The sequence below is a fragment of the Zalophus californianus genome, chromosome 4 (genome assembly GCF_009762305.2).
Source record: "Zalophus californianus isolate mZalCal1 chromosome 4, mZalCal1.pri.v2, whole genome shotgun sequence".
In the NCBI taxonomy this organism is placed as follows: domain Eukaryota; kingdom Metazoa; phylum Chordata; class Mammalia; order Carnivora; family Otariidae; genus Zalophus; species Zalophus californianus.
In genome coordinates this window covers 189,652,820-189,666,489 of record NC_045598.1, presented here as the reverse complement: position 1 = coordinate 189,666,489, position 13,670 = coordinate 189,652,820, and the positions used below count along the sequence as shown (strand labels likewise).

Below are 13,670 nucleotides of genomic sequence, written 5' to 3'. Positions count from 1 at the left end.
GTCAGCGTCAGCGCTGCCCCGTCAGCGTCGCCGCCGCCACCGGCATCCCCCCCCAGAACGACGTGTCATGTGATCAACCGCCGCCACGTTGGTGAGCCACGGCCTCAGCACCACCTCCACACTATCGGCCACGTGCCTACTGCCACCATCACCCGCATCACCACCGCCGTCCCACCACCGCTGGCCTCCTTGGTCCCCGCGTCACCGCCACCGTGAGCGTCCCGACTGCGGCCGCCTCGGCCCCTTGGCACCAGCACGGCGACCATTGCCAAGCCCGTCACCGGCTTTCACCGGCGAGCGTTCCTCGGCGCCTGCCGCGTCCGGGGCGCTGCGGAGACGGACCCCGTCTCTCGGGCAGTCCCGCCATCCCCACCACCCGTGACAGGACGCACGCAGGCAGCCACAGCGTCACCACCGCCTGTCACACCCCTGACCGCACCCCACCTTCCAGGCATCTCGCAGGCCTCCTGACCCCAAAGGCCCAGTGATTCGGGTGCCCTCCAGGTCATCCCACCGTCCCCTGCTTCCTGGTGCCTCGGTACTGAGGCCCAGAGGGGAGAACGGACAGCCACGGTCCTTCCGGCCTCGCTGATAGCTTGCAAGTCCTTCCCGTGTCTGCCCCCCGTCACCCCCTCCCGCAAGCCGCGTCAGCTCCCTGCAGATGAGCGTCACTGGCCCCCGGGGCCACCAGCAGGGGCATGAGGCCCCGGCTGCCTGGGGAGTGGGATTAAGACCTTTCTGCCTCAGAAAATGAGCAGTCACACCCCCTGGAAGAGGGAAGCAAGTGTCTCAAGGGAGATGGCCACCTGCCCTGCAAGTCCAGCCCGGGGACCCCTGCCTCAGCCCCTTTGCATGTGTTGTGCTTGGACCCAGAGGGCCTCTGTTGCCCACCTCCAGGTGGCCTCCAGCTGGGGAACCAGGAAGCCTCCCCCCACCCGGTGTCGGATTCTCACCCCGGGCCCCTGAGGCAGGTGCTTACCCCACAGGGCACAGTGCAGGCCAGGGAGGGGCCTTCTCCCACAATCTTCCTGGAGAAGGGGTAAGGATGGCGCCTACTTGCTGAACACTTCCCCACTCCACAACCTGGACTCGACCCACATCACCTCATTTCGGCAGTGCAGCAACCCCGTGTTACAGATGTGGAAACTGAGTCTCAAGGAGACAAAATGGCTCACCCACCGTGACCCAGTTAGCAAGGGATGGGGCCGAGATCTGAGGCCAGGCCTGCCGCGGGTAGGAGCCCCTCCTCCTCCCTGCTCAGCTACCGGGTCATGGCAGGGCTCCAGGGCAGGCACTCTGGACATGAGGACCTGGCTTCGGAGAGGACAGATGGACGGCACTGCAAAGGACAGCGTGGGCAAACCCCGGCAGCCTGCGGTGTGGGCTGGGCCTGGGAGGCAGTGGGCAGAGAGGCCCCCGAGAGCGTGGGGCTGGCAGCAGGACGGGGTCTGGGCAGGGCCATCCCTGCAGGAACAGATGTCTGGGCACAGCTGAGCCCTCTTCCTGGGGGGACAGAGTGGCATGAAAGTGCTGGTGGGGTGAGCACGCCCTATGGGTGGGCATTGCTATGAACGAAGGACAGACGGACGGGTGAATGGAACCCCTGCTAGGATCATCCTAAAGCCCAGGCCCAGGCCCTGCCCAGAGAGGCCCCTGCTGTGTCCCCGCACACGCCACTTCCTGCACTGACGTGGCCCAACCAGGCCGCCGTTCCCCTCCAGCCCCTCCACCCCCCCAATCTCCTGGCACGGCCCAGCGTTCTAGCGCCCAGCACTGGGCTCCCTGTGCCGCCAGCCCCTCCTCCCTGAGGGCAACTCCGGGCTCGTCTTCTTCGCCCGCACCCCCTCCCCAAGCCAGAGCCTGGCACAGGCTCACACGGCAGAGCCTGTGGGTGGGGGTGCTGATGACCATGGTCCCGCCTGGTCCCAAGCCCCTCTTCCAAGGTCTCTGTCTGCCTGGCCACGTGACCAGGGACAGGCAACGTAGTTGACTCAGTCTGCACCCACAGCCGCCCGGCCCATCTCCCACCCCTGCGGGTATCCTCCGAAACCGAGCCGGCCACAGGCCACCCAGCGCTGGTCCCACTCTGCCAGGCAGATCTCGTGAGCTCGGGGGCCTCCCCCGCGACCCTTGTGTCTCCATGGATGCCACGCTCACAGGGCCACGGCCCCACCCACCTGTGGGTGTAGAGATGCTACGGGACGAACGCCGGGGCACCTATCACAGGTGGACACACAGCAGTAGGAGGCTTGTGTGCCCGACGCTCCATCCAGGAAAGGCCCCATCCCGAGGTGCGCCCTCCACACCAACTCGCTCAGGCCCCGTGCACACCTCTGACACCCCCACCGTGCTGCTGGCCAGACCACCCCCTTCCTCTGCCAAAGCCCCCTCTCCAGACATGTCCCCCAGGCCTGTCACTGGCCAGAAGCGACTGGCATGGCTTTCCAGCAGAACGAGAAGGGAAAGCAGGGGAGAGGGGTGGGGGAGGGGTGGGCGGCTGGGGCCGGGGCCGGCTCTGGGCCACCACTGGCAGTCCCATCCTCTGCATGGCCTGGGAGGTGCCTGGTGGGGGTCAGGGGGCTGGTGACACCTTCCCAGACTGGGTGGTGGTGGGCACTTGTCTCGTCCATTGTACAGTCAAGGAAACTGAGGCTTGGGGTTGCACAGCCAGCGTGAGCAGAGCCAGGGATTCCTGAGCTGGAGCGAGGAGCTCTCCTGGCCAGCCAAGTGTGGCTAGGGGACCCACACAGACTCCCCCCCTGCCCTTGGGACATACCGGCCCAAGTGCGCACTCCAGTAGGGACAGTTTGGAGCCATGTCCAGGGCAGACTCAGCTTCCTTGGCCCCTGCCCTCCTAGGGGCCCCCTTAAATCCCATATGTGAGTGGTGAGGGGGTGGGCTCACCCTGGTGGATATCTTGCTGGGTGGGTGGCGTGGGGGCACCTCGACGGCGGGACACTGTCACCGAAGTCAGACCCCACTGGGCAGGCTGGATGCAGGGAAGGAGTGAATGGGCAAATCCCCAGTCCCCTGAGGATGAGGGACCCCCTTCAAATGGGGCACAGTCCAGCAGCCTCTGTTCACCTCCTGGGGGCTTACTGTGTGTCCCTGTCAGGGGAGACGTGTGGACAGTGGACGAGCCCCAGGCCCTGCCCTGGGGCCCCCATTCTGCAGGGGGAGGGGCAAACAGGAGGCAGGAAACACACGGCTGCACAGACTTCTTGCTCGCTGGGGTCTGAGCTGGATGTGGCAGACAGGACTGTGGGTGTAGGAAAATGGGCGGGAAGGCCTCTCAGTGCAGGTGGTGTTTGAGGCCACGGCAGAATTGAGCACAGGGGCCAGGCACAAACGGGCCACGCGTCCCCACTGCCCTGAGGGGGGGCGGCAGCGAGGGGCCCACGGGGTGGAGGGCAGTGGCTGGGGGAGCCGGGCTGTCAGCCAGAAAGCAACGGCGGTACCATGACCTGGTGGCCTGTCTGTCCCCTCCAGCTCCCACCCCTGCAAGGAGACGGGCAGGCCTGGGCTCAGCAGCCCCTGCAGGAGGGGGCAGGTCCCCAGCGGAGCTCCGCCAGCCCCCTGCCCCCCAAGGACAAAGTAGGGGGGGCACTCAGAGAAGAGAAGGGTACTGGGGAAGGGGCCAGGCCGAGGACTGGGCTGGGGAGCGGGGGTGGTCTGGCCATCCTGCCCCATCTGCCTTCTGCCCCCCTCCTCTGCCCCCACCAGAAACCAGCCTTCGTGGGAGGGCTCCGGCCGGGAACCAGCCACTGACAGGGACCTAGGGACCCTGCCAACTCTCCCTTCCGTTCCCCCCCCCCCCGCCCCGCCTGCCCCTCACTGCCCTCTCCAAGGAAACCAAGGATGGGGGTGAGGCTCTTAAAGGGACCGGGGCACAGACTCGGGCAGGGGCCCCGGGGGAGGGGCCGGCCTGAGTCCCGAGCGTCCCTGTGTGGCAGGGCCAGGGTCTGCAGCACAGACCCGAGGGCGACCCTGGCTTGCCAGGCGCTGTTCTGGGCCGGTCTGCTCGGTGGACAAGAGCCTGCGTGAGTCAGCGAAGCCCGTCTGAAGAGCCCGGAGTGGGGTCAGGCTTCAGGAGCGTGCGGGACGCCACCCCCTCCGCCAGCCTGTCCCAACGCCCCCTCTGCTGGCTCAGCTTGCAGAGAGTAAGGGTGCCAAGAGCCACCCAGGGAGGGAAACCCCCAACCCGGGGGCACCTGCCAGAGGCTTCGCAGCCGAGGTGCGTGTGGGTCCCAGAGCGTGGAGCCCTGCCCTTCCCGGGGCCTTCCTGGGGCTGGCCCCCAGCAGCCCCCAAAATGGGCATTGCAGCAGGGGCACGGGAGGGCGTCCCTGCCCCCAGCCTGCACGCGGGGCCCCAGCCGGCCCACTTGCAAGTCAGCAGAGCGGACGGTCTCCCAGAATCTTACCAGCTCTGACTTCTAGGAGCTAACTCAGCAGCTGCCGTGAGGGAGACGCCAGGAGCTGGCTTCTCGGGACCACGGGACCGGGGCCCAGGATGGGCTCCGGGCCCTCCTCGGCTCTGTCACCCAGCAGTCCATCCTTTCGGCACACCCATCCTCCACCCATCCTCCTGAACGGCTGGGAGCTCTGCAGGGACCCCCCCTTCCCCTCCCGAACACCCCCGCTCCCCGGGCCTCCCTGCCAGGGCCAGGCTGCAGTAGCGCTGCGGGGGAGGGGCGCCCAGCCATGCTGTCAGCTGGGGTTCCAGAGCGGGTGATCGGGGTCTTTGGCTGGGAGAGGGGACCCGGCCACATAACGCGGGCATCTGCGGCAAGGGGGGTTCCAGGGCGCTGTCAGGGCCCAGTGTTGACAGAGCTGTCGAGCGTGGGTGTCGAGGCTTCGTGTGGAAATGTGTGTGTAACTGGGGGCGAGGCAGGTGGAGGGTCTGTCCTGTGGGTGGAAGCCTCTGACTCAGTTTTTCTAAGACGAGCATGTCACATGGTCAACTGTCGCATGTGTCTAGAAGAGGAGGTGGCCCTGCAAGCATATGACACATGTATAATTATATGTGAACATGCTCAACGGATCCAGGAGAAGACACATAGTCAGGGCTCAGCATGTGACCGGGGTCAGGGCTCAGAGAGTGAGCGGGGTCATGTTCCAGAGTGTGACTGGGGTCAGAGCTCAGAGTGTGACCAGGGTAAGGGCTCAGTGTGTGAGCAGGGCCAGGACTCAGCATCTGACCAGCCTCAGGGCTCAAAGTGTGACCAGGATCAGGACCCAGAATATGACCAGGGTTAGGGCTCAGAGAGTGAGCAGGGTCATGGTCCAGAGTGTGACTGGGGTCAGAGCTCAGAGAGTGACCAGGGTAAGGACTCAGTGTGTGACCAGGGGCTCAGGGCTCAGCACGTGACCAGTGTCAGAGCCCAGTGTGTAACCAGGGTCAGGGCTGAGTATTTGATAAAGGTCAGGGCTCATCATGTGACCGGGATCAGGGCTCAGTATGTAACCAGGGATCAGGGCTCAGCAGGTGACCTGTGTCAAGGTTCCATCTGTGATCAGGACAGGGCTCCGTTCGGGATCATTGTCATGGATGGAAAATCACTATTTCTCAACGGATGGTCCCTGGTTCCCTCTCCCCCAAGCCCCCACCCACAATCCTGCACACATGTGACACTCCTTCTCACCCCCTTTGTCCACACACACACACACAGGTCCAGGCCAGCACAGAGTCAGGTCCTGGGTCACAGGTGGAAGCCGACTTGGGGCCCTGTCCCTGGACCCTACGTCAGGTCATCTAGGAAACCCTGGGCTCCTCTGGGCCCGTTCGTGGGGTGAGGAGCAGCTCCCCTGGCCATGGAAGGAGAAGGTGTCCAGCGCAGAATAGGGGTGGGAGTGGGGGGCAGAGCCAGCTCCCTCTGCCACAGCACCCCAGCCTCGGGCCTCGGACCCTCCCCACTCCTGAGCAGTCTGCTGAGTCACAGGCCTCTAGGGAGCGCCGCTTCCTCCGAGGTGGCGGACCGTGCAGCTGGGCTCCCAGGGCCATGCCCAGGACCAAACAGGGAGCTTGTGTGGGAATGCTGCCCGGGGCACGTCTCAAACATGGCACAGCTACTGGCACTTTCCTTCTGCCCTCGGGGCCCTGGGCCCACAGGTACAGAAACCTTAATGATCCCATGCATCCACCAGAGGTCACTGCAGGTGGGTGGGGCACGCTGGGACAGTGTTCACGGCCAGAGCTGAGAAGTGGGGACCTGGCCACAGGATGGGAGCGGAGGCTCCCCCAGGGCGCGGTCGGCCACGTGGTCCTCCTGGGCCACACGAGGGCCCTCAGGACGGTGAGCTGGACACGCTGGGCTGGCCAGAGCTGCCCAGGGAGGGCAAAGGGGATGAATCCCACCTCTCTGGAAAGCAATCTACTTCCAAGAGCTTAACAATGTCCTGGAGACAATCGGAAATGTGGGTGAAGCTGTGAGGAGAAAGAGGAGGCTCCTCCAGCAGCAGGGGTGAGCCGCGTGCCCTGGCACTGCAGGCAGCCCTTGCACTGCCCCCGGTGGGAGGGAGCTCCAGGCGGCGGGAAGGGCCGGACAGATGGACCAGAAGCCACAGCACAACCCGGCTGCCAGGGGAGGCAAACTCGGCGGGGCTGGCTGGGGCGCTGCAAGCGTGCGGGCCTGCTTCCCTGCTCTGTATGTCATCACTCCTTTCAGACACCCCATTGTGTACCAAGAGGTTGTGCCGCTTGTAAAACCCAGAGAAAAGCAGGACGACGACCAAAGCCAGAGGGCCACTTGCCAGGCCTGCAGGTTGCCCAGCCCTCCCCCAGCCCAGCTGCCGCCCCAGGCCCAGAGCCGGAAAGGCCAGTGGAATCTGCCGAATGGCCCCGCGTGCCCTCAGAGCAGCGCCCTGGCACTGCCTGTCCTTTTTGCCAAAATGTTTGTCTCCAGACACCCACGTGCACGGTGCTATGTCAGGCCTCTGCTCAAACATCATCTCAGAGAGGCTCCCGGGAACCCGCTTTAAAAGGCACTTTACCCCACCTGCCATCAGATCCATCTGGCTCCACTTCTTGGCATGCGGCATGACCTGACATTTTCAAAGAAATCTATATATTCCTGCTTTACTGCCCCTCCTCACTGGAGACGGGACAAGGTTGAGGACAAAACCTGATAGAGAAGTGCCTCGTCTGTGGTCGGTAATCACTGGAGAATGGATGGATGGGTGGGTGGGTGGGTGGACAGGTAGATGGATGGATGGGGGTGAACGGATGGGGGTGGGTGGGTGGGTGGGGGGGGTGGATGCTCCCATCCCAACAGCTTCCATAGCTCCTGACACAACAGCCCCACCAACTGGCCCATCCTGCCTGTCCTCCAGCCACCTGCTCTTCCTGGCCACATCTCACATTCCACCCGTACCGTCCAAATTCCATGTTTTTGCTCAAGCTGTGCTTCTGCTTCAGTCCCCTTCCCTGCCAGGCAAACGTGTCCTCCTTGAGTGTTAGCTACCGTGGGAGCCTTCCTGACCTCCCAGGACGCACACTCATCACTGCCCTGCCCAGAGCACAAGGGATTGCTGCATGTGCCCCCAGGCTCGTAGGGCCAGGCTGTGCACGCTCACACTCCTGGCCAGCCTGGGGAAGGGGGGCAGGGAGGCCTAAGGGATACCGATCCAGCGCTGAGAGGGACGGGTGGCGACAATGATGCCCAACCCCCGACCACATCTTCCCCAGTGGGGAAGGCCTAGCTCCCACCAGGCTCACCTGACCCACCAGGATCCAGTGCCAAGCTCTCTCCCGCCCCATGTCCCCAAATTCTGACCCTCCTCCTCTGGAGGCTGCTCCCACTTTCGGGCCTTTGCACAACTCTTTCCTGGGGTGGGAGGTGGGCTGGGTGGGCTCCTAGCTGCCTCAGAGCCAGACGTGGACAGGGACGGACGGATCACGTGAGACACGGGTGGATGTGAGGACACGGCCTCGAACCTGAGACCACACCCCTCCCCATGGGCCAGCCTCCCCCGAGCCCACCCTGGAAGCCCCGAGGCCACAAAGCCCACGTGGACTTACACATCCGACTCGTCCCACAGGATACAGGTCTGGTTGGTGGTGCCCTGGGAGAGAGCAGCGAGAGTCAGGGTCACGTGCCCACCCTACAGGCCTGCCCCAGGGTCACTGCCAGGGGCTACCCACAGGCCTGCCAGGCGGGCCTTCTGACTCTGCTGTCGCTGCCAGAGATGGAGCTTGAGGAGGAGGAAACCGAGGCCCAGAGCGGGGAGGGCACTGGCCCAGCCCTCAAGCCACTCTTTTCCCCTCCTCAAGGGGGGCTGGGCAGCGAGACCGAAGCCCATCTTGGGTGACCAGGCAGCCCGTCCAGCGTAATACAAAATGGCGTGCCAGGGAGACCCCTCCCGTGGGGCCCTGCGGGGTGGGCACAGGCGGGGCCTGAGCAGACCCTGTCCTGCAGGCCGGCGGAGGGCGAGCTGCAGGGTCCCGGGGCACTTGTGAGTAGTGGTGCGCTCTGAGCGCTGGTGGCAATGTTAGTTCTCCACCAAGGCTACAGCTCCCGTCTGATAAGGGAGAGCCGAGGCACAGAGAGGCCGAGCAACTCGCCCAAGGCCACACAGCGGGAAAGAGTAGAGCCAGTTCCTGCCACGACCCTGGCCGGGGGTTCGAGGCCTGGCGCTGCTCTGTCCTGGCTGGGTAATGGATTGGCTCACACCCTTGGCTTCCCGGCTCTCAACGGGTCCAAAGGGCAACCGCTGAGGCCTGATGGAGAGCCCCAAGGAGCAGGGCACGGCGGGGCTGTGAGGCCCGGGCAGACTCATTTCTCAGAAGGGGGTGGCTCTTCCCCGAGATCAGGCCGACCAGGGCCGGGCATGGCCACTAGAGCTTGGGCAGTGGCTACAGAAGCAGGTTGAATTTTGCCTCCCACGTCCCCCGCTGTGTGAGCCTGGGCAGATCACCACACCTCTCTGAGCCTGTTTCCCCTCTATCGGTCACGGATGCGAGCAGCAGGCTAAAGGGAGACCCAAGAAGGCCGCAGTATCCACGTGGGATCAGGCGGGAGGAATCGAGCACACATGCACAGCCCCGTGCACACAGGGGGCACTCACGTTGTACACGTGGGCAAACTCAATCTCCAAGGGCGTGAGCAGGGAGCGGGGTGGGGGCTTCACAGTCACGGAGATGACCTTGGAGTTCAGCACGGTCGTGTTCCTGGGGCAGAGCCAGCAGGCCATGTCAGGGGGCCACAGGGGTGACGCTTCCCCACCCAGCCCCTCCCCTGAACGCCTCCCACCGGCCCGCGCGCCCGTGCTGTGCCCGTGTCCCTTCCCGGCCAGCCGGGCCTCCCACCTCTGCAGGGCCAGGAAGCTGCCCAGGTTTCTGTAGAGCACGGTGCCCACCACGAACACAGACGAGTCATCAGCCTCTGGAAGAGGGTGCGGCGGTCACCTCCTCCCTCCCGCCGTAGCCTGGGCCTCGCTCCGGTGCGGGAAGCGCACGTCCCCGGGAGGAGGCCCGGGCTCCGTGGTGGTGTCCACCCCCAACACACGCGCAGCACTGTAGTCCGACAGCTGCGGTGGTGGCCTAGGCCTAGGTCCCCCTAAGTGACCCCTGAGGGCAGGGGGGCAGGCAGGGCACACTTCTCTTCCCGGGAACCAGAGTTGGCTCCCATGCACTCCCAGGACGACCCCTTCCGTCCCTGCAGTGACTAGGTCCACTGGGGCATTCAGCAGAGGTCGCCTAGCAGCCTCCAAAAGCAGGAGGGCAGGGAGGGCTTCTTGGAGGAGGGGGTGACCTCAGGAACACGGAGAAGAAACGAAGGCTGTCCTGGCCCTTGAAGCAGCAGGCCCGATTCCAGAAGGAAGCTCCGGGGCGGGGGGAGGCGGGGAGGTGGGCCCTCGGACCCCAGGGCCTGAGTCTCCCGAGAGGGCCCCTCCCGCAGCTTGGGGCCCCTCACCTGCCAGCCCTGTGGAGAAGACGCTCTTGGACACCGTGACCCTGTCCTCTGGCACCTTGGCCCAGTCGCCCGTGGCCCGCCAGCCCTTCATGGGGAAGCTGATATCCGTGGCTCCACTGGCCGGAAGCTTATGGATGCTGAGGACTGGGGCAGGGGGACCCGCCCAGAGACCACAGGGACAGAGACAGACAACACGCAGAGAACAATTGTGCAACCAGGAGCCTTGGCCCTGGGAAGCTCGTGGCTCAGAAGGGACCCCAACTTCCAAGCCCTCAAAGGATCCCCACCCCCGCCCCAGCAGGAGCTCCCGGCCACGGTGAGGATCCAGGCTTTGACTCAGCCCCCGTGGCCCCACGGGTCAAAGGCAGCTTCTGCAGTCAGGACTGTGGCCATGAAGGGGTCCCCAGGGAGCAGTGTCCCCTGGGGGCTCCCCCTTCCTCCCTGGGATGCTGGAGCCCAGCCCCCCTTCCTGCCTGCTCTACAAAAGGGAACAGACCCCACCTCCCAGGTCATCCCTGGGGGCAAAGTGGCACACACAGGCTAGGGGGCACAGGACTGGGGTGGGGGGGTCCCAGTGTCTCCAAGTCCCCCCCCAAGCCCGCCAATGTCAGGCAGACACCATGCTCCCTTCTCCCAGCACCCCACGGCCTGCCCTCATTAGGTGTGGGGAACAGGGGGTGGGGCTTGGGAACCCACAGCCTCCACCTGCGGTGCCCAGCTACCACCTGGCCTTCACCCACCTCTGGGGCCTCAGCCCCAACAAAACCCCACCACATGCAGCCAGTTCACATGTCCGTCCCTGCCTTTGCTTTCATGGGGCCCCCTGCCCGTACTCCCTTGGCCCCTCCACACCTGGCTACCTGGCTGTACCATCCACGCACTTGCTGTATGGGACAAGGGCACCTTCCCTGTAGGAGGACCTAGGGACAGAGATGGGGCCCATCTCTCTGAGTGTCCAGTATGTGGGCTATGGGGTATGTGGGCTATTGGTGTGTAGACCCATGGGGTGTGTAGGTATATGAAGTGTGCATGCGGTATGTAGGCACATGTGGGGTGTGTGAGCTGTGGGGTATGTGGACATGTGCGGTGTGTGGGGTGTGTGGGTATGTGGACGTGTGGGGTGTGTGGGGTGTGGTGTGTGGATACGTGGGGTGCGTGGGGTGTGGGACGTGGGGTGTGTGGGGTGTGGTATGTGGTGTGTGGAGTGTGTGGTATGGGGTGCACATGATGTGGTCAGTGGTGTGTGGGTCTGGGGTGTGAAGTATGTGGGGTGTGTGGGGTGATGACCACCATTGAATCCATTAGCTGCAGGTGTTTGGCAGGACAGGTGGGGTGATCTGGGGCTCTCCGTATCCCCAGGAGGCAAGAACTGGTGGCTGTCCCATCTTAGAGACTGGGTCAGTGCACCTGCGCTGGGTAGAGCCGGAGACCCTCTGATGAGACACTTGGGGGTGGAGGGTACAAAGGACTGGCTGCACGGTCCTGCCTTGGAGCCTCTGCACAGTCCCAGCACAGGCAGGCCACTGCGGGTGCAAGCAGGGGCTGGCTCTGGCCCAGGACTCGGTGCTGCAGGCCCTTTTTTGGGGTGAGACACCCTGGGGTTCCCCTCTGGGGTCCCATCAGGCTGAGGTCCACACGGGGCTGGGGGCTGAGTCTGTGCGAAGGCACAGGGAGGGCCCGCGGAGGGCGTCTGGCCGACGCCTGTTCCCGTGGAGGCGGGAGGGCGGCCCAGCACTGCGAAGAGGGCCGGGGGTCAGCAGAGTGGGCAGGGGCTCACCCAAGTTGTCTGTGACCTGGTACGCGTCCCGAAGGTCCTTCATGCGGAAGCCAATGACGCCTACAAAGTCCTCCACCAGCCGGAAGAGCTCCTTGGCATTGGGGCCCATCTGGGGACAGGGTGGGGGTAAGGGGCAGGGAGCCTCAGAGCCGGTGGGGGACCACAGAGGGTAATGAGGGTGTCATCGAAGCCCCCCACCCAGCCTGGGACACACCCTCCCATTCCTCTGCTCCTGCACCTGTCGCCCCCTATCCAGGGTCCTGTCACCGAGAGGCTCCGGGTCCAACTTGGGAAGCAGGGTTGGACCTCTGAGACTCCACTGACATCTGGCAGAGCAGAACCTTGAGCCCAGAGAGGCTGCTGTACTTGTGGGCAGGGGTCCAGCCTGGGGACAAGGCCGTGGTCTCTGGAGACCCACTGTCCTTACACCGACTACTGTCCTGGGGTCAGGGATGGCGGCAGGTTCCACGTCAGTCCAGGAGGAAGGAAGGCGGACCATGTCCCAGTGGCCCCGACACGTACCATGTGGCCAACACCTTTTCCCACACCCGCCACTGAGCCCACAAGGTGAGCTACCGTCCTCTGGTGGATGGGGAGATAGCAGCTCAAAGTCACACCAGCTCGGAGGTCCTGCTGGGATTCAAAACCAGGGCCCCACCTGGGCTAGCCTGGGCCCCAGGGAAGAAGCAGACATGCCTGGCCCCACCCTGCTGCCCTGACCAGGAGGCCCCAGGCTGCTGTCATACCAGCTGAGCCTCCTCCCACTTGTCCCGGTTCTCTTCCGCCAGCAGGTTGCTGATGATCTGCACAAAGTTCTGGAAAAAAAGAGGAAAAAGGGCCAGTGAGCAGAGAAAAAGGCACCAGAATTATGGCTCAATGTGCTCCCAGGGTCAGGGCTCAGTAACGGGGCGGTGGGGCCAGGGAGGTCTCAGGGCTCAGCAGGTGGCCAGGTCAGGGCTCAGTAACTGGGATCAGGGCTCAGCAGGAGGCCAGGGTCAGAGCTCAGTAACTGGGATCAGGGCTCAGCAGGTGGCCAGGTCAGGGCTCAGTAACTGGGATCAGGGCTCAGCAGGTGGCCAGGTCAGGGCTCAGTAATAGGGGTCAGGGCTCAGCAGGTGGCCAAGGCCAGAGCTCAGTAACTGGGATCAGGGCTCAGCAGGTGGCCAGGTCAGGGCTCAGTAACTGGGATCAGGGCTCAGCAGGTGGCCAGGGTCAGAGCTCAGTAACTGGGATCAGGGCTCAGCAGGTGGCCAGGTCAGGGCTCAGTAACTGGGATCAGGGCTCAGCAGGTGGCCAGGTCAGGGCTCAGTAACTGGGATCAGGGCTCAGCAGGTGGCCAGGTCAGGGCTCAGTAACAGGGGTCAGGGCTCAGCAGGTGGCCAGGTCAGGGCTCAGTAACAGGGGTCAGGGCTCAGCAGGTGGCCAGGTCAGGGCTCAGTAACAGGGGTCAGGGCTCAGCAGGTGGCCAGGTCAGGGCTCAGTAACAGGGGTCAGGGCTCAGCAGGTGGCCGGGTCAGGGCTTAGTGTGAGGCTGGAGTCAGGGACTCCCTATTCACTTTCCCAGGTGCCCTCCCTAGGGCTGCCCTCTGGGAGTCCACCTGCGCATCCCCAGGGGTGGGGCTGTAGTACGCCCTCCGGAAGATCTCCGTCATATTCCTCAGGACATCAATGGTGGAAAGAAGGTCCCCACTGTAGCTGGTCCCGTCCTGGGAGATCTCCACCAGCGTCTGAATCACCTCGGAGACTCCCTCCCCAGGCAGCCCACGCTGAGCCTTCGCCAGGTGCTCCCGGGTCTGGGATGATGGAGGGGGTTGGATGCCATGATTCTGCAGGACTCGGCAAGGCAGGGCCTTGGGCCTCCTGCCGCCCCCAGCCAGTGGCCATAGCTGACTCGTGTCCGCAGGCCATGTCATGGGGCCGGCCGTAGGGCTGGGTCTGAAGTTAAAGGGCAGAGGAGTGCCGGGCAGGGCGGGACACCCCAG

The 13,670-nt window shown here is 64.4% G+C and overlaps 1 protein-coding gene across 8 annotated transcripts in view; it reads right to left on the bottom strand.

Annotated features, from left to right (window-relative positions):
• The window catches only part of ADGRB1 (adhesion G protein-coupled receptor B1), an 80,753-nt gene that overhangs the window by 36,265 nt on the left and 30,818 nt on the right, over positions 1 to 13,670 (bottom strand). For all 8 annotated transcript variants that reach the window (XM_027573057.2, XM_027573067.2, XM_027573078.2 and 5 more), the window contains 7 exons: positions 13,287 to 13,481; positions 12,435 to 12,503; positions 11,689 to 11,797; positions 9,912 to 10,055; positions 9,305 to 9,380; positions 9,064 to 9,166; positions 8,018 to 8,061 (listed from right to left, as the gene is read on the bottom strand). In XM_027573057.2, coding sequence (XP_027428858.1) covers positions 8,018 to 8,061; positions 9,064 to 9,166; positions 9,305 to 9,380; positions 9,912 to 10,055; positions 11,689 to 11,797; positions 12,435 to 12,503; positions 13,287 to 13,481 — 740 coding nt within the window. The remainder of the gene's footprint in view (positions 1 to 8,017; positions 8,062 to 9,063; positions 9,167 to 9,304; positions 9,381 to 9,911; positions 10,056 to 11,688; positions 11,798 to 12,434; positions 12,504 to 13,286; positions 13,482 to 13,670) is intronic.